Genomic DNA, 20,031 nt, shown 5'->3' on the forward strand with positions numbered 1-20,031 from the left:
CACTTCATTATGTACACATCAAGTCTGACCTAGTTTCTGGCCTGTCAAAATTGCTGTACGGCCTCAGTTGCATATTAGAGGAATTGATGTGATCCTCTGCAATGATCTTGCCGGAGAAAAAGTAGTGTCACATCCTGAAGTGATCGATAATCCCATTTGTAAACTTCAAAGTTCGAAAGATTTGGCGTCTGAATTTCCCTCTGTGTTTCCGGTGTGCGCAGTTACGCGAGCACAAGCTTGTAGGTTTGGAGATGTAGTAGGTCTTTCCGATAGCTTTTTGAATCTGACTGACAATGTTGATGAATCTCGTAAGTCATCTGATGTTCCTGAGTTAAAACACTCTAAACTACTGTCTATCCACTCGAGGGCTGAAGTTGACCTGTCATTGTTCATTGACAGAGAAACATTTATCACTGAACAACAACAGAATGTTTCTATTTTTCGCTGCCGAATGTCAGCGGTGGAGAAAGATGTTTTAGATGAGAGACCCAGTGCTTATTTTTGGGATGATGGATTATTGATGCACAAGTGGTCATCAATCGTCTGTGAATTAGAATGCAATTAATTTGATCAGATTGTGGTACCTGTTAACTCGCATTCTCAAGTTTTGAAGTTGGCTCATGATCATAATTTTCCTGGTCATTACGAAAACATACAAGCGCTTTAAAACACTTTTTATTGGCCTGGTTAAAAATCGGATGTAACGAAATACTGTCGGTCCTGTCATGTGTGCCAGCTCGCTGGAAAGCCAAACCAGACTATCCCTCCTGCTCCTTTGTGTCCTATTCCCATTGTGGGAGAACCATTTGAACATCTCATACTAGATTGTGTTGGTCTGCTGCCTAAAACAAAAACTGGGTACCAATATTTACTCACGATGATGTGCACGGCAACTCGTTTCCCAGAGGCTGTACCATTACACTCTCTGAGTACTAAGGTCGTTCTGCGATCTTTGATTAAATTTTTTTCTACTTTTGGGTTGCCAAACCCAAAGACCAACCAAGGATCTAACTTTATTTAACTAGGTTAACACCTATCATCCAGAGTGGCAAGGCGCTTTGAAAAGATTTCATCAGACTTTGTAGTCCATGTTGCGTACTTATTGTGCTGATTCTGCGAAAGAATGGGATGAGGGTTTACCACTCTTGTTATTTTCGATACGTGAGACCACACAAGAATCTTTGGGCTTCAGTCCAGCAGATTTAGTCTTTGGACACATCGTCCGAGGTCCGCTTTTGAAAGAAAGCTCCTTCCGTGAGCATTTGCATAAAGTTTGGGATCTGGCTCGTATCTCATTGTTGTCTACCCAGGCGAAAATGAAAGCCCATTTTGATCAAAAGACTGTTCCCTGCTGTTTCCATAAAGGTGAAAAAGTTTTTTTTGTATGGCCTTTATAGTTTTCGGTCTATGCATCACCTGCCTATGATGTTCCGTCTTTCATTGGATTAATTTCACACGTTTCCTCTCCCTCGGATGGAGGACTGTGTGGTCAAAGTCGGTTCTGCCGTGTTCGTTACCAAGTTGGATCTGCATAAGGGTTACTGGCAGGTACCCTTAACGCCACGGGCTGCCGAAATATCTGCGTTTGTTACTCCTGACAACTTACTACAATACACCGTTATGACTTTCGGCCTTCGAAATGCTCCGGCCACATTTCAGTGACTTATGAATCCAGTATTATCTGGTGTTTCGAATTGAGACACCAGATAATATTGTGAAAATATTGTGAGGCATACTTGGATGATATCGTAATTTATTCCTCCACCTGGGATGAGCATTTGAGAATCCTTTACACTGTCTTTGATCGTTTGCAAATGGCTTTGCTTACAGTTAACCTCGCAAAATGCGAGTTTGGTAAAGCCACTGTAACTTACCTGAGAAAGCAGGTGGGTCAGGGACAAGTTTGCCCAGTTTCTGCTGAAGTACAAGCGATTCTAGAATTCCCTATGCCAAAAACTAAAAGAGAACTGAGACGTTTTTTAGGCATGGTGGGTTATTACCGTGGATTCTGCCGAAATGTTTCAGATGTTGTTTTGCCTCTTACGAACTTGCTCAGTAAAGCACAAGATTTTGTATGGACTGCTTCTTGTCAAACAGCTTTTTATTCAGTTACATTTTTGTTATGTAGCACCCCCCGGTGTTAACAGCGCAAAATGTTTTGTTGCCTTTCAAAATCGAAGTGGATGCCAGTGTTAATGGAGCTGGTTCTGCGCTCATGCAAGAAGATGAGCACGGTAAGGATCATCCCATGTGTTACTTCTCAAAGAAGTTTTTAAAACATCAACTGCATTATAGCACTATTGAAAAACAAGCTTTAGTGCTATTATTGTCTCTTCAACACTTTGAAGTGTATGTGGGTTCCAGTTCATTGCCAGTGAAAGTTTTTATGGATCACAATCCATTGACATCTCTTGCAAAATGCTAAATTCTAATCAACGCATTATGCGGTGGGCATTGATTGTACAAGAGTTCAATATTGAAATTTGTTATAAGAGAGGTAAAGAGAATGTGTTGGCAGATGCGTTGTCACACTCTGTATAGGAATGATGTTGACTCTTTTCTAAAAAGGTTTATTTTTCTCCATTAGGTCACCTAATGGGGTTTTGGTTTCCTTGCCACTGTTGCCTCTGGCTTGGCGTGCTCAGTTGGGGACATTATTATTTAGATTAATTTCGATGTTTAGTTGAAAAATTTAAACTAAATTAACCATTTAAACTAAATTACTGATCGAATTATTGATCTAACGCCCACACTGTCACTGTATGATACTTGAAATGTTTCCAGAATGGCTATACAGCTGATTAAAATTATGCTGCATTATTTTCCTGTTTAACACTGTAAAGCTGCTTTGAAACAATCTACATTGTTAAAAGCGCTATATAAATAAAGTTGACTTGACTTGACTCTTTGTGGGGGGGGGGGGGGGGGGGGGGGGATGGTTCCACCTCTATCCATGATTGGACTACAATAATTGAGGAGGGTTTAAAATCATCCCTTCCACTTCCAGACGGCGAGCTGTTGGGATTCCGGGCCGGTCGCACTTCTCCTGTTTCCCCTCCAGCAGCCAGACCTCCATTAGATATTCTTTTGATTCTGTTAAAATAGGCTTATGTTTCTTTTGTTTTTCTTTTTGTATGGATGTTTTTGTAGGGTTTACCTGCCCTTTATTTTTGTAATTCCATTCGCTCTGTTTTTGTTAGTGTAGTCAGGGTAATTTGTTGGATTTTGATTTTGGTTACCTCGAGGGAAGTTAGTTAGAATTTTATTTATTACTTGCTTCTGTTGCTCATGACGATCGTACATCCATTTTCTGTTACTTTGGAAATATGAATTCAATTTAATTATATTTCTATTAACTTTCTTTATATTAATAATATATTTATCTTTCTTCTTGAATTTTGGATTTAATGGTTTAATTTTACTTTTTGGTCTGATGACTGGGCGGGGGAGTCATGTTTTTATTTTATTTATTTATTACGGTCCAACCCTAGACGGGTCATAATACAACCTCTAAATACTATGTTCTATAAATTAATCTGAACATAGTTTATACTGGCCGTTTCTCAATATGCGTTCTTGTCTGTACTTGTGTTCTCATGAACTTGTGAAACATCATCAGTCGCTGCCCAAGTCCTGTTCTATTCCAAAGTTAACATCTAGACAAGTACAGTTCAAATCCCTGGATGTGTCCTTGATCCGCCCCTTTTATCGAGGATGCATCGAGAGGTGACTTGTGTGGACTCGAGAGAGCCAGGTATCCCAGAATGCATCTCGAACCAACCAGCAAGCGTCAATAGTGGATGAGAAACCCAGCGTAATTTAAAAATACTACTGTTAATGCGTGACGAAATGGAGTTTTAAGAATTTTCAGGGGATAACATACTTGAATAGAGGCAGTATGGTGTTTTATGACATATTTCATGTTATTGTAGCCTAAAATACAGAGATAACCGGAGAAGCCAGAGCGAGCTGAATGATGTTATCAAGGACGCGCACTGTTCCATTAGCAAAGTCGAACTTGGATTAGATAAGATTAGATTAGATTCAACTTTATTGTCATTACACAAGTACAAGTACAAGGCAACGAAATGCAGTTTAGGTCTAACCAGAAGTGCAATAGCGGCAAGTGCAGGATATGAAAGTCTGAACTACCAAGGATGCAAGTCAGAAGTTCGCCTACTTGGTATTCACAAACGGCCACTAACATATCCACCATGCTGTTATATTCACCTGACCTACCAGCGTCAGTTACGTCGTTTCACCGCCATTAACCAATGCTCTCCTGTGGCATCATGGGATAGTAAAGTATCCAATCTCGCCGGAAATAGTAGGTCATCAGAGTACATTATGCCAACTCTTTTATGAGTACTGTGAATTATTTTAGTCACAGACTGTTTTTAGCCTCAGGAAAGTATGGGATTTCAGATGCAGTGTGAAAACAGCCTAAATTACCTGCAGTGCGACACTCAGGCAAGTTCAGCCACTGGCCATATGGTCCACATGTGACCACTGATGAGCCATTCAGAGCAAATCCCTCACTGCAGGCGATGGTTACGTTGTCTTGGGGTCTGTACTGCATCCTCTCTCCATGTTCTACTGATCGGTTTGCTACAGCAGGTGCTGAACAGAAGATCTTAGGCACTAAACCTGGAGAAAAGACAATTAATAAAGCCAAAAACTTGACCTTCCGTGCCTGACCCCTAACTATATGACACCATTAAAAACAAGTTTTCATGCAAGTTCTCCTTTTTCACCCATCTTATCATCTACTGGTAAAAATTGCAACTCATAAAAAGTTATATAATTTACATAAAAAGTAAAAATATATTCATTAAAGGAATTACACTTACAAGTTCAATTCCTAACCAGCGGGCAACAGGCATCATACGGCACATGAATATTAGTTTTGATGAAGGGTGACCAAAATTGAATGTCAGGACGATGTCTAATGCCATCATCAATTTGATATTGAATACTGACAGCAGCTGACCGTGATATTTTACTGGGTAAAATATCAAGTAAAAAGTATGTTCTATATGAAATCCGAACATACTACATACTGGTCGTTTCTCAATATGAGTTCTTGTCTGTACTTGTGTTCTCGTGAACTTGTGAAACGTCATCAGTCGCTGCCCAAGTCCTGTTCTATTCCAAAGTTAACATCTAGTCAAGTACAGTTCAAATCCCTGGACGTGTCCTTGATCCGCCCCTTTTATAGAGGATGCATCGAGAGGTGACTTGTGTGGACTCGAGAGAGCCAGGTATCCCAGAACGCATCTCGCACCAACCAGCAAGCGTCAATAGCGGATGAGAAACCCAGCGTCATTTAAAAATACTACTGTTAATGTGTGACGAAATGGAGTTTTAAGAATTTTCAGGGGATAACATACTTGAATAGAGGCAGAATGGTGTTTTATGACATATTTCATTTTATTGTAGCCTAAAATACAGAGATAACCGGAGAAGCCAGAGCGAGCTGAGTGACGTTATCAAGGACGCGCACTGTTCCATTAGCAAAGTCGAACTTGGATTAGATTAGATTAGATTCGATTCAACTTTATTGTCATTACACAAGTTCAAGTACAAGGCAACGAAATGCAGTTTAGGTCTAACCAGAAATGCAATAGCAGCAAGTGCAGGATATGAAAGTCTGAACTACCAAGGATGCAAGTCAGAAGTTCGCCTACTTGGTATTCACAAACGGCCACTAACATATCCACCATGCTGTTATATTCACCTGACCTACCAGTATCAGTTACGTCGTTTCACCGCCATTAACCAATGCTCTCCCGTGGCATCATGGGATAGTAAAGTATCCAATCTCGCCGGAAATAGTAGGTCATCAGAGTACATTATGCCAACTCTTTTATGAGTACTGTGAGTTATTTTTGTCACAGACTGTTTTTAGCCTCAGGAAAGTATGCGATTTCAGATGCAGTGTGAAAAAAGCCTAAATTACCTGCAGGGCGACACTCAGGCAAGTTCAGCCACTGGCCATATGGTCCACATGTGACCACTGATGAGCCATTCAGAGCAAATCCCTCACTGCAGGCGATGGTTACGTTGTCTTGGGGTCTGTACTGCGTCCTCTCTCCATGTTTTACCGATCGGTTTGCTACAGCAGGTGCTGAACAGAAGATCTTAGGCACTAAACCAGGAGAAAAAAACTATTCATAAAGCCAAAAACTTGACTTTCCGTGCCTGACCCCTAACTATATGACACCATTAAAAACAAGTGTTCATGCAAGTTCTCCTTTTTCACCCATCTTATCATATACTCGTAAAAATTGCAACTCATAAAAAGTAATATAATTTACATAAAAAGTAAAAATATTAAATTCATTAAAAGAATTACACTTAGAAGTTCAATTCCTAACCAGCGGGCAACAGGCATCATACGGCACATGAATATAAGTTTTGATGAAGGTTGACCAAAATTGAATGTCAGGACGATGTTGTTACAGTACACAGGAGGCAGACACAGACGTGACAGGTAAGGGTAGTTTATTAGGCCTCAGTAGAGCAGATGTTGAGACACAGGTGAGTTAACTGGTAGTTGGTAGACTAAGAGGTGATACGAGAGAGAGAGTTACTGTCCTTTGTTTTGTAGATCGTTGAACGTTGGAGTATGGAGATCGCTGGAGAACTGAGGAACTGACTGGATCACACCCACACAGCAGACGAGGAACACAGACGGAAGGAGACACGCTGGAGACAGGTAAGTATGTGTAGAGAAGTCCTTGAGGTAAGCATAGCCTTGCGTATATGCGAACGAGACCGGACATGGAGTGCTGTGTGAGTGTGTGACTTATAGTGCTGGTGATGAGTGCCGTGATGAGGTGCAGGTGATGGTGATCAGTACTCTGGGGATGGAGTGCACTGTGATTGGTGGAGGTTGGAACCTGACGTGTCTGTGACAGTACCCGCCCCTCCATGGCCCGCTCCAGAGGGCCGAGAACCCCCGACGCCGTGGTGGACATCCTCTACCCCGCGGTGCTGGTTTCTCAGGGTGACTGTCGTGAAAGGTCTGGAGTAAACTGGGATCTAAGATGTCGTTCCTTGGGACCCAGGAGCGTTCCTCGGGGCCATATCCTTCCCAATCCACTAAGTATTCCAGCTGCCCACCACGACGTCGGGAGTTCAAGATCTCATTAACCTTGTAGGCAGTTCCGTCCTCCAGGATGAGTGGAAGGGGGGGTTCGGAGGGAACTACGTCAGGTCCTGTGGGTGAAACAGAGGGATGGTGAGTTTTCAGTAGTGACACATGGAAAGTGGGATGTATACGATACCCTTGTGGAAGACGGAGTTGATAGGTGACTGGATTGACCTGCTTGACGATGGGGAATGGGCCAATGAACCTGGGACTCAGCTTTTTGCAAGGCAGACGCATTCTGATGTCTCTGGTTGATAGCCAAACCATCTGACCAGGCTGGAAGACCGGAGTGTCTGATCGTCGGAGATCGGCTACCATCCTGCGTCTGCGCAGGGCTCGCTGCAATTGATGGTGAGCTGAGTCCCAGACCCTCTCGCTCTCTCGGAACCAGTAGTCCACTGCTGGAACGTCGGAGGGTTCCCCATCCCAGGGGAATAGTGGAGGTTGGAAGCCGAGTACGCACTGGAATGGGGTGAGTCCTGTGGTAGACTGTTTCAGTGAGTTTTGGGCGTACTCGGCCCAACCCAGGAACTGGTTCCAAGAGTCCTGGTGGTCATGACAGAAGGTACGTAGGAAGCGGCCAATTTCCTGTACCTTCCTTTCCGTCTGCCCGTTTGATTGTGGATGATATCCCGACGTCAGGCTAACGGCCACACCTAGGAGGGAGAAGAACGATTTCCATACTCTGGATATGAACTGGGGACCTCGGTCTGAAACAATGTCTTCTGGAACTCCGAAGTATCTGAAAACTTGGTTGAAGAGTGTTTCGGCTGTTTCCATGGCAGTAGGCAGTCCTGGAAGTGGGATCAGACGACAGGATTTAGAAAAGCGATCAACCACTACTAGGATGGTGGTATTACCGTCTGAGACCGGAAGGTCAGTGATGAAGTCCACTCCTAGGTGTGACCATGGGCGTTCTGGAACGGGCAGAGGAAGGAGTTTCCCAGCTGGTAGATGACGAGGATATTTGGAAAGGCACACTCCCTACAGCCCTGCACGTACCTTCTGACATCCTGAGCCATCCCTGGCCACCAGAAGCGTTCTTTCAGCAACGAGAGGGTTTCATTGACCCCCGGGTGACTAGTACCAAGTGACGTGTGAGCCGAGTGAATGGTGGGAGTGCGTCGTGTCCGTGGGATGTACAGCAAGCCTGGTGGACAGCCCGGCGGCGGGTTCATGGAGGCATTGGAGGAGGGGATAGTCTCTTCAGACCAGGTAATAGGACTTACGATGAGGGAACTTGGAATAATGGGTTCTGGTTCTTCGGTTTGTTCATCTGGAGAATGAAGACGGGAAAGGGCATCAGCCTTGATATTCTTGGTATCTGGGCGGTAGGAGATGGTGTAGTTGAAGCGGGAGAAGAACATAGCCCAACGGGCTTGTCTTGGATTTAGTCTCTTGGCTGATCGAAGATATTCTAGGTTCTTGTGATCCGTTAGCACCAGGAACGCATGTTTGGCTCCCTCCTACCAATGCCTCCACTCTTCCGAGGCAAGCTTAACTGCAAGGAGTTCCCTGTCACCGATGGAGTAGTTGACTTCCGCCGGGCTGAGCTTGCGGGAGAAGAAGGCGCATGGATGGAGTCTACTTGGCGTCCCCTGCTGCTGCGACAACACCGCTCCCACTCCAGTTGTGGAGGCATCTACTTCCACGATGAAGGGTCTTTCTGGGTCTGGATGGACTAGTAAGGGAGCGGTGGTGAAGGCTTTCTTGAGCTGTTTGAAGGTGTTGGTGGCTGCCGGGCTCCAGGACAGAGACTTGGGCTTATTGCGTAACATACTGGTGAGTGGATGAGTGATTGAACTGTAACCCTTGATGAAACGTCTGTAGAAGTTGGAGAAACCGAGGAAGCGTTTGAGTTCTTTGATGGAAGTGGGTTCTGGCCAGTTGGTGATGGATTCCACCTTCCTCTCGTCCATCCGGATGCCACTGTGGTCGATGTGATAACCCAGGAAGGAAACAGATGCTTGGTGGAATGAACATTTTTCTACCTTGAGGAACAGATGGAACTGACGTAGACGGTTGAGGACCTCCGCAACGTGTTGGCGATGTTCGGCCTGGCTCCGGGAGTATATGAGTATGTCGTCGATGTAGACTAGGACGAATCGATGGAGGAACTCCCGGAGCACCTCATGAATGAAATCCTGGAATATGGAGGGGGGCGTTTACCAATCCATATGGCATGACGAGATATTCATAGTGTCCAGTAGGGGTAATGAAGGCAGTCTTCCACTCGTCCCCCTCACATATCCGGATGAGGTTGTATGCGCTGCGGAGGTCCAGCTTGGTGAACACAGTGGCACCACGGAGATGTTCTAGGGATGCTGGGACGAGAGGAAGGGGATATCGAAACTTGACAATGATCTTGTTGAGTGAGCGATAATCGATGCATGGCCGCAAGCCTCCGTCCTTCTTTGCCACGAAGAAAAAGCTGGAAGCAGCAGGGGAAGTAGACGGCCTGATGTAACCTTGGGCGAGGGCTTCCTTGATGTAATCCTCCATGGCCTTCTCCTCCGGGATGGACAACGGGTATATCTTACCCTTTGGTACTGGTTCACCCGGAAGCAGGTCGATGGCACAGTCCCATGGCCGGTGTGGAGGCAGCTTGGAAGCCCGTTGCGGGCAGAAGACATCTCTGAAGAGGGCGTAACACTTGGGGACGTAAACAGAGCGTTGTTCAACTGGACTTTCGATGGATGTGGCACAGAGAGTCAAATCAGGTGGAGACGATGACGGAAGAGGAAGTTCGGTGAGACATCGAGAGAAGCAAGTGTCGCCCCACTTCAGGATTTCGCCCGTCTTTCAGGAGATGGTAGGGTTGTGCTGCTCCAACCAGGGGCGCCCCAGAACCACGTCAGCAGTCGATTCCTCCAGAACCAGCATGTGAGCCTCTTCACGGTGTAATAGACCTACTTGTAGAGTAACTGGTCCAGCCACGGTGCGGACGTACTTCTGACTGAGGGGTCTGCCGGTTATGGAGTTGATCCTGTAGGTGGTCGGAGACGGAGTGGTCTTGAGGTGTAACTGGCGGCAGATGGCACCGGAGAGGAAGTTGCCGGCTGACCCCGAGTCGAGGAGCGTGACCACTGAAAGGGAGACATTAGCGGCAGTAAGGATGACGACAGTGGTGAGTGGTTTCATTTTATGATCAGCAGGAAAAATAGCACTCACCATGGGCCACGGGGGTCGTGTGGGGCATGCAGCAATGACATGCCCGGGTTCACCACAATAGAGACAGAGACGAAGGGTCAGCTGACGGCGGCGTTCTTCAGAAGTTAGGCGGGAATTTTCTATTTCCATGGATTCGTGGGCTGGTTTTGGAGTGCTGACGGGTTCGGATCGGCGGAAGGGCACGTTGATGGGAAACTGGTCCTGGTGCTCTTGAATGCACGCTTGCATGCGAGTGGCACAGCGAATGGAGGGCTGGATGAACTTCTCAAGGCCGATGGAGTCCTCGCATGCAGCGAGATGCAGCCGTACCCGAGGTTCCAATCCTTGCCGATACGTTGTGATCAAAGCCTGTTCATTCCATCCGCTGACTGCTGCAAGCGTTCTGAATTGCAAAGCATAATCAAAAATAGACATGGATCCTTGTTTTAAATTATAAAGTTTCTCACCAGCTGAAGAATCTGTGATTGGTTTTCCAAACACTTCCCGGAAGTGGGAAATAAACGCTGCGTATGATTGCGTTACCGCGCCCTGTTGTGACCAGATGGAATCGGCCCACATTAATGCTTTGCCGCTGAGCTGAGAGATGATGAAAGCAATCTTGGAAGTGTCGCTCGGGTACAGGTGCGGCGGGTACAGGTGCGGCTGCATCTCCAGGACCAGTGTGCATTGCAGCAGGAATCCGCTGCAATTCTCCGCCGATCCTGAGTAGGGCACCGGTTTGGCCATGGGACTTGCATACGGAGGTAGTGAAGGAGGGTTGACAGAGTTGCTGGTGTTCGCTGGTGCAGGTGAAGGAACAGTAACTGGAGTGGGTGGTGGAGGAAATGTGTGCCGAAGCGCATCTACCAGTTCTTGGAACAGGTCCGGTTGGCTCATACTGGGTCTTCTGTGTTGGTCCGGTCTTATGTTACAGTACACAGGAGGCAGACACAGACGTGACAGGTAAGGGTAGTTTATTAGACCTCAGTAGAGCAGATGTTGAGACACAGGTGAGTTAACTGGTAGTTGGTAGACTAAGAGGTGTTACGAGAGAGAGAGTTACTGTCCTTTGTTTTGTAGATCGTTGAACGCTGGAGTATGGAGATCGCTGGAGAACTGAGGAACTGACTGGAACACACCCACACAGCAGACGAGGAACACAGATGGAAGGAGACACGCTGGAGACAGGTAAGTATGTGTAGAGCAGTCCTTGAGGTAAGCATAGCATTGCGTATATGCGAACGAGACCGGACATGGAGTGCTGTGTGAGTGTGTGACTTATAGTGCTGGTGATGAGTGCCGTGATGAGGTGCAGGTGATGGTGATCAGTACTCTGGGGATGGAGTGCGCTGTGATTGGTGGAGGTTGGAACCTGACGTGTCTGTGACAGATGTCTAATGCCATCATCAATTTGATATTGAATACTGACAGCAGCTGACCGTGATATTTTACTGGGTAAAATATCTAGTAAAAAGTATGTTCTATATGAAATCCGAACATACTACATACTGGTCATTTCTCAATATGAGTTCTTGTCTGTACTTGTGTTCTCGTGAACTTGTGAAACGTCATCAGTCGCTGCCCAAGTCCTGTTCTATTCCAAAGTTAACATCTAGTCAAGTACAGTTCAAATCCCTGGATGTGTCCTTGATCCGCCCCTTTTATAGAGGATGCATCGAGAGGTGACTTGTGTGGACCCGAGAGAGCCAGGTATCCCAGAACACATCTCGCACCAACCAGCAAGCGTCAATAGCGGATGAGAAACCCAGCGTAATTTAAAAATACTACTAATGTGTGACGAAATGGAGTTTTAAGAATTTTCAGGGGATAACATACTTAAATAGAGGCAGAATGGTGTTTTATGACATATTTCGTTTTATTGTAGCCTAAAATACAGAGATAACCGGAGAAGCCAGAGCGAGCTGAGTGACGTTATCAAGGACGCGCACTGTTCCATTAGCAAAATCGAACTTGGATTAGATTATATTAGATTAGATTCAACTTTATTGTCATTACACAAGTACAAGTACAAGGCAAAAAAATGCAGTTTAGGTCTAACCAGAAGTGCAATAGCAGCAAGTGCAGGATATGAAAGTCTGAACTACCAAGGATGCAAGTCAGAAGTTCGCCTACTTGGTATTCACAAACGGCCACTAACATATCCACCATGCTGTTATAATCACCTGACCTACCAGTGTCAGTTACATCGTTTCACCGCCATTAACCAATGCTCTCCCGTGGCATCATGGGATAGTAAAGTATCCAATCTCGCCGGAAATAGTAGGTCATCAGAGTACATTATGCCAACTCTTTTATGAGTACTGTGAATTATTTTAGTCAAAGACTGTTTTTAGCCTCAGGAAAGTATGCGATTTCAGATGCAGTGTGAAAACAGCCAAAATTACCTGCAGGGCGACACTCAGGCAAGTTCAGCCACTGGCCATATGGTCCACATATGACCACTGATGAGCCATTCAGAGCAAATCCCTCACTGCAGGCGATGGTTACGTTGTCTTGGGGTCTGTACTTTGTCCTCTCTCCAGGTTCTACCGATCGGTTTGCTACAGCAGGTGCTGAACAGAAGATCTTAGGCTCTAAACCAGGAGAAAAAACAATTAATAAAGCCAAAAACTTGACCTTACGTGCCTGACCCCTAACTATATGACACCATTAAAAGCAAGTGTTCATGCAAGTTCTCCTTTTTCACCCATCTTATCATCTACTGGTAAAAACCGCAACTCATAAAAAGTAATATAATTTACATGAAAAGTAACAATACATTCATTAAAAGAATTACGCGTAGAAGTTCAATTCCTAACCAGTGGGCAACAGGCATCATACGGCACATGAATATAAGTTTTGATGAAGGGTGACCAAAATTGATTGTACGGACGATGTCTAATGCCATCATCAATTTGATATTGAATACTGACAGCAGCTGACCGTGATATTTTACTGGGTAAAATATCAAGTAAAAAGTATGTTCTATATGAAATCCGAACATACTACATACTGGTCGTTTCTCAATATGAGTTCTTGTCTGTACTTGTGTTCTCGTGAACTTGTGAAACGTCATCAGTCTCTGCCCAAGTCCTGTTCTATTCCAAAGTTAACATCTAGTCAAGTACAGTTCAAATCCCTGGATGTGTCCTTGATCCGCCCCTTTTATAGAGGATGCATCGAGAGGTGACTTGTGTGGACTCGAGAGAGCCAGGTATCCCAGAACACATCTCGCACCAACCAGCAAGCGTCAATAGCGGATGAGAAACCCAGCGTCATTTAAAAATACTACTGTTAATGTGTGACGAAATGGAGTTTTAAGAATTTTCAGGGGATAACATACTTGAATAGAGGCAGAATGGTGTTTTATGACATATTTCGTTTTATTGTAGCCTAAAATACAGAGATAACCGGAGAAGCCAGAGCGAGCTGAGTGACGTTATCAAGGACGCGCACTGTTCCATTAGCAAAATCGAACTTGGATTAGATTAGATTAGATTAGATTCAACTTTATTGTCATTACACAAGTACAAGTACAAGTACAAGGCAACGAAATGCAGTTTAGGTCTAACCAGAAGTGCAATAGCAGCAAGTGCAGGATATGAAAGTCTGAACTACCAAGGATGCAAGTCAGAAGTTCGCCTACTTGGTATTCACAAACGGCCACTAACATATCCAACATGCTGTTATAATCACCTGACCTACCAGTGTCAGTTACGTCGTTTCACCGCCATTAACCAATGCTCTCCTGTGGCATCATGGGATAGTAAAGTATCCAATCTCGCCGGAAATAGTAGGTCATCAGAGTACATTTTGCCAACTCTTTTATGAGTACTGTGAATTATTTTAGTCACAGACTGTTTTTAGCCTCAGGAAAGTATGCGATTTCAGATTCAGTGTGAAAACAGCCTAAATTACCTGCCAGACACTCAGGCAAGTTCAGCCACTGGCCATATGATCCACATATGACCACTGATGAGCCATTCAGAGCAAATCCCTCACTGCAGGCGATGGTTACGTTGTCTTGGGGTCTGTACTTTGTCCTCTCTCCATGTTTTACCGATCGGTTTGCTACAGCAGGTGCTGAACAGAAGATCTTAGGCTCTAAACCAGGAGAAAAAACAATTAATAAAGCCAAAAACTTGACCTTACGTGCCTGACCCCTAACTATATGACACCATTAAAAACAAGTGTTCATGCAAGTTCTCCTTTTCACCCATCTTATCATCTACTGGTAAAAATCGCAACTCATAAAAAGTAATATAATTTACATGAAAAGTAACAATACATTCATTAAAAGAATTACGCGTAGAAGTTCAATTCCTAACCAGCGGGCAACAGGCATCATACGGCACATGAATATAAGTTTTGATGAAGGGTGACCAAAATTGATTGTACGGACGATGTCTAATGCCATCATCAATTTGATATTGAATACTGACAGCAGCTGACCGTGATATTTTACTGGGTAAAATATCAAGTAAAAAGTATGTTCTATATGAAATCCGAACATACTACATACTGGTCGTTTCTCAATATGAGTTCTTGTCTGTACTTGTGTTCTCGTGAACTTGTGAAACGTCATCAGTCTCTGCCCAAGTCCTGTTCTATTCCAAAGTTAACATCTAGTCAAGTACAGTTCAAATCCCTGGATGTGTCCTTGATCCGCCCCTTTTATAGAGGATGCATCGAGAGGTGACTTGTGTGGACTCGAGAGAGCCAGGTATCCCAGAACACATCTCGAACCAACCAGCAAGCGTCAATAGCGGATGAGAAACCCAGCGTCATTTAAAAATACTACTGTTAATGTGTGATGAAATGGAGTTTTAAGAATTTTCAGGGGATAACATACTTGAATAGAGGCAGAATGGTGTTTTATGACATATTTCGTTTTATTGTAGCCTAAAATACAGAGATAACCGGAGAAGCTGGTTGAACATAGCCCAACGGGCTTGTCTTGGATTTAATCTCTTGGCTGATCGAAGATATTCTAGGTTCTTGTGATCCGTTAGCACCAGGAACGCATGTTTGGCTCCCTCCTACCAATGCCTCCACTCTTCCGAGGCAAGCTTAACTGCAAGGAGTTCCCTGTCACCGATGGAGTAGTTGACTTCCGCCGGGCTGAGCTTGCGGGAGAAGAAGGCGCATGGATGGAGTCTACTTGGCGTCCCCTGCTGCTGCGACAACACCGCTCCCACTCCAGTTGTGGAGGCATCTACTTCCACGATGAAGGGTCTTTCTGGGTCTGGATGGACTAGTAAGGGAGCGGTGGTGAAGGCTTTCTTGAGCTGTTTGAAGGTGTTGGTGGCTGTACTTGTGTTCTCGTGAACTTGTGAAACGTCATCAGTCGCTGCCCAAGTCCTGTTCTATTCCAAAGTTAACATCTAGTCAAGTACAGTTCAAATCCCTGGATGTGTCCTTGATCCGCCCCTTTTATAGAGGATGCATCGAGAGGTGACTTGTGTGGACTCGAGAGAGCCAGGTATCCCAGAACACATCTCGCACCAACCAGCAAGCGTCAATAGCGGATGAGAAACCCAGCGTAATTTAAAAATACTACTAATGTGTGACGAAATGGAGTTTTAAGAATTTTCAGGGGATAACATACTTGAATAGAGGCAGAATGGTGTTTTATGACATATTTCGTTTTATTGTAGCCTAAAATACAGAGATAACCGGAGAAGCCAGAGCGAGCTGAGTGACATTATCAAGGACGCGCACTGTTCCATTAGCAAAATCGAACTTGGATTAGATTAGATTAGATTAGATTCAACTTTATTGTCATTACACAAGTACAAGTACAAGGCAACGAAATGCAGTTTAGGTCTAACCAGAAGTGCAATAGCAACAAGTGCAGGATATGAAAGTCTGAACTACCAAGGATGCAAGTCAGAAGTTCGCCTAATTGGTATTCACAAACGGCCACTAACATATCCACCATGCTGTTATAATCACCTGACCTACCAGTGTCAGTTACGTCGTTTCACCGCCATTAACCAATGCTCTCCCGTGGCATCATGGGATAGTAAAGTATCCAATCTCGCCGGAAATAGTAGGTCATCAGAGTACATTATGCCAACTCTTTTATGAGTACTGTGAATTATTTTAGTCACAGGCTGTTTTTAGCCTCAGGAAAGTATGCGATTTCAGATGCAGTGTGAAAACAGCCTAAATTACCTGCAGGGCGACACTCAGGCAAGTTCAGCCACTGGCCATATGGTCCACATATGACCACTGATGAGCCATTCAGAGCAAATCCCTCACTGCAGGCGATGGTTACGTTGTCTTGGGGTCTGTACTTTGTCCTCTCTCCAGGTTCTACCGATCGGTTTGCTACAGCAGGTGCTGAACAGAAGATCTTAGGCTCTAAACCAGGAGAAAAAACAATTAATAAAGCCAAAAACTTGACCTTACGTGCCTGACCCCTAACTATATGACACCATTAAAAACAAGTGTTCATGCAAGTTCTCCTTTTCACCCATCTTATCATCTACTGGTAAAAATCGCAACTCATAAAAAGTAATATAATTTACATGAAAAGTAAAAATACATTCATTAAAAGAATTACGCGTAGAAGTTCAATTCCTAACCAGCGGGCAACAGGCATCATACGGCACATGAATATAAGTTTTGATGAAGGGTGACCAAAATTGATTGTACGGACGATGTCTAATGCCATCATCAATTTGATATTGAATACTGACAGCAGCTGACCGTGATATTTTACTGGGTAAAATATCAAGTAAAAAGTATGTTCTATATGAAATCCGAACATACTACATACTGGTCGTTTCTCAATATGAGTTCTTGTCTGTACTTGTGTTCTCGTGAACTTGTGAAACGTCATCAGTCTCTGCCCAAGTCCTGTTCTATTCCAAAGTTAACATCTAGTCAAGTACAGTTCAAATCCCTGGATGTGTCCTTGATCCGCCCCTTTTATAGAGGATGCATCGAGAGGTGACTTGTGTGGACTCGAGAGAGCCAGGTATCCCAGAACACATCTCGAACCAACCAGCAAGCGTCAATAGCGGATGAGAAACCCAGCGTCATTTAAAAATACTACTGTTAATGTGTGATGAAATGGAGTTTTAAGAATTTTCAGGGGATAACATACTTGAATAGAGGCAGAATGGTGTTTTATGACATATTTCGTTTTATTGTAGCCTAAAATACAGAGATAACCGGAGAAGCTGGTTGAACATAGCCCAACGGGCTTGTCTTGGATTTAATCTCTTGGCTGATCGAAGATATTCTAGGTTCTTGTGATCCGTTAGCACCAGGAACGCATGTTTGGCTCCCTCCTACCAATGCCTCCACTCTTCCGAGGCAAGCTTAACTGCAAGGAGTTCCCTGTCACCGATGGAGTAGTTGACTTCCGCCGGGCTGAGCTTGCGGGAGAAGAAGGCGCATGGATGGAGTCTACTTGGCGTCCCCTGCTGCTGCGACAACACCGCTCCCACTCCAGTTGTGGAGGCATCTACTTCCACGATGAAGGGTCTTTCTGGGTCTGGATGGACTAGTAAGGGAGCGGTGGTGAAGGCTTTCTTGAGCTGTTTGAAGGTGTTGGTGGCTGTACTTGTGTTCTCGTGAACTTGTGAAACGTCATCAGTCGCTGCCCAAGTCCTGTTCTATTCCAAAGTTAACATCTAGTCAAGTACAGTTCAAATCCCTGGATGTGTCCTTGATCCGCCCCTTTTATAGAGGATGCATCGAGAGGTGACTTGTGTGGACTCGAGAGAGCCAGGTATCCCAGAACACATCTCGCACCAACCAGCAAGCGTCAATAGCGGATGAGAAACCCAGCGTAATTTAAAAATACTACTAATGTGTGACGAAATGGAGTTTTAAGAATTTTCAGGGGATAACATACTTGAATAGAGGCAGAATGGTGTTTTATGACATATTTCGTTTTATTGTAGCCTAAAATACAGAGATAACCGGAGAAGCCAGAGCGAGCTGAGTGACATTATCAAGGACGCGCACTGTTCCATTAGCAAAATCGAACTTGGATTAGATTAGATTAGATTAGATTCAACTTTATTGTCATTACACAAGTACAAGTACAAGGCAACGAAATGCAGTTTAGGTCTAACCAGAAGTGCAATAGCAACAAGTGCAGGATATGAAAGTCTGAACTACCAAGGATGCAAGTCAGAAGTTCGCCTAATTGGTATTCACAAACGGCCACTAACATATCCACCATGCTGTTATAATCACCTGACCTACCAGTGTCAGTTACGTCGTTTCACCGCCATTAACCAATGCTCTCCCGTGGCATCATGGGATAGTAAAGTATCCAATCTCGCCGGAAATAGTAGGTCATCAGAGTACATTATGCCAACTCTTTTATGAGTACTGTGAATTATTTTAGTCACAGGCTGTTTTTAGCCTCAGGAAAGTATGCGATTTCAGATGCAGTGTGAAAACAGCCTAAATTACCTGCAGGGCGACACTCAGGCAAGTTCAGCCACTGGCCATATGGTCCACATATGACCACTGATGAGCCATTCAGAGCAAATCCCTCACTGCAGGCGATGGTTACGTTGTCTTGGGGTCTGTACTTTGTCCTCTCTCCAGGTTCTACCGATCGGTTTGCTACAGCAGGTGCTGAACAGAAGATCTTAGGCTCTAAACCAGGAGAAAAAACAATTAATAAAGCCAAAAACTTGACCTTACGTGCCTGACCCCTAACTATATGACACCATTAAAAACAAGTGTTCATGCAAGTTCTCCTTTTCACCCATCTTATCATCTACTGGTAAAAATCGCAACTCATAAAAAGTAATATAATTTACATGAAAAGTAAAAATACATTCATTAAAAGAATTACGCGTAGAAGTTCAATTCCTAACCAGCGGGCAACAGGCATCATACGGCACATGAATATAAGTTTTGATGAAGGGTGACCAAAATTGATTGTACGGACGATGTCTAATGCCATCATCAATTTGATATTGAATACTGACAGCAGCTGACCGTGATATTTTACTGGGTAAAATATCAAGTAAAAAGTATGTTCTATATGAAATCCGAACATACTACATACTGGTCGTTTCTCAATATGAGTTCTTGTCTGTACTTGTTGTCTCGTGAACTTGTGAAACGTCATCAGTCGCTGCCCAAGTCCTGTTCTATTCCAAAGTTAACATCTAGTCAAGTACAGTTCAAATCCCTGGATGTGTCCTTGATCCGCCCCTTTTATAGAGGATGCATCGAGAGGTGACTTGTGTGGACTCAAGAGAGCCAGGTATCCCAGAACACATCTCGAACCAACCAGCAAGCGTCAATAGCGGATGAGAAACCCAGCGTCATTTAAAAATACTACTGTTAATGTGTGACGAAATGGAGTTTTAAGAATTTTCAGGGGATAACATACTTGAATAGAGGCAGAATGGTGTTTTATGACATATTTCGTTTTATTGTAGCCTAAAATACAGAGATAACCGGAGAAGCCAGAGCGAGCTGAGTAACGTTATCAAGGACGCGCACTGTTCCATTAGCAAAGTCGAACTTGGATTAGATAAGATTAGATTAGATTCAACTTTATTGTCATTACACAAGTACAAGTACAAGGCAACGAAATGCAGTTTAGGTCTAACCAGAAGTGCAATAGCAGCAAGTGCAGGATATGAAAGTCTGAACTACCAAGGATGCAAGTCAGAAGTTCGCCTACTTGGTATTCACAAACGGCCACTAACATATCCAACATGCTGTTATAATCACCTGAC

General features: G+C 44.3%; 1 protein-coding gene across 1 annotated transcript in view; it reads right to left on the minus strand.

Annotated features, from left to right (window-relative positions):
- The window catches only part of LOC307118028 (sushi, von Willebrand factor type A, EGF and pentraxin domain-containing protein 1-like), a gene marked incomplete at both ends in the record, with an annotated part of 79,807 nt that overhangs the window by 14,714 nt on the left and 45,062 nt on the right, over window positions 1-20,031 (minus strand). The window contains 7 exons of the mRNA XM_079803320.1: window positions 4,453-4,647; window positions 5,960-6,148; window positions 8,934-9,119; window positions 12,709-12,897; window positions 14,222-14,407; window positions 16,481-16,669; window positions 18,743-18,931. Coding sequence (XP_079659446.1) covers window positions 4,453-4,647; window positions 5,960-6,148; window positions 8,934-9,119; window positions 12,709-12,897; window positions 14,222-14,407; window positions 16,481-16,669; window positions 18,743-18,931 — 1,323 coding nt within the window. The remainder of the gene's footprint in view (window positions 1-4,452; window positions 4,648-5,959; window positions 6,149-8,933; window positions 9,120-12,708; window positions 12,898-14,221; window positions 14,408-16,480; window positions 16,670-18,742; window positions 18,932-20,031) is intronic.

This window comes from Gobio gobio (assembly GCF_949357685.1).
Source record: "Gobio gobio genome assembly, chromosome: 21".
In the NCBI taxonomy this organism is placed as follows: domain Eukaryota; kingdom Metazoa; phylum Chordata; class Actinopteri; order Cypriniformes; family Gobionidae; genus Gobio; species Gobio gobio.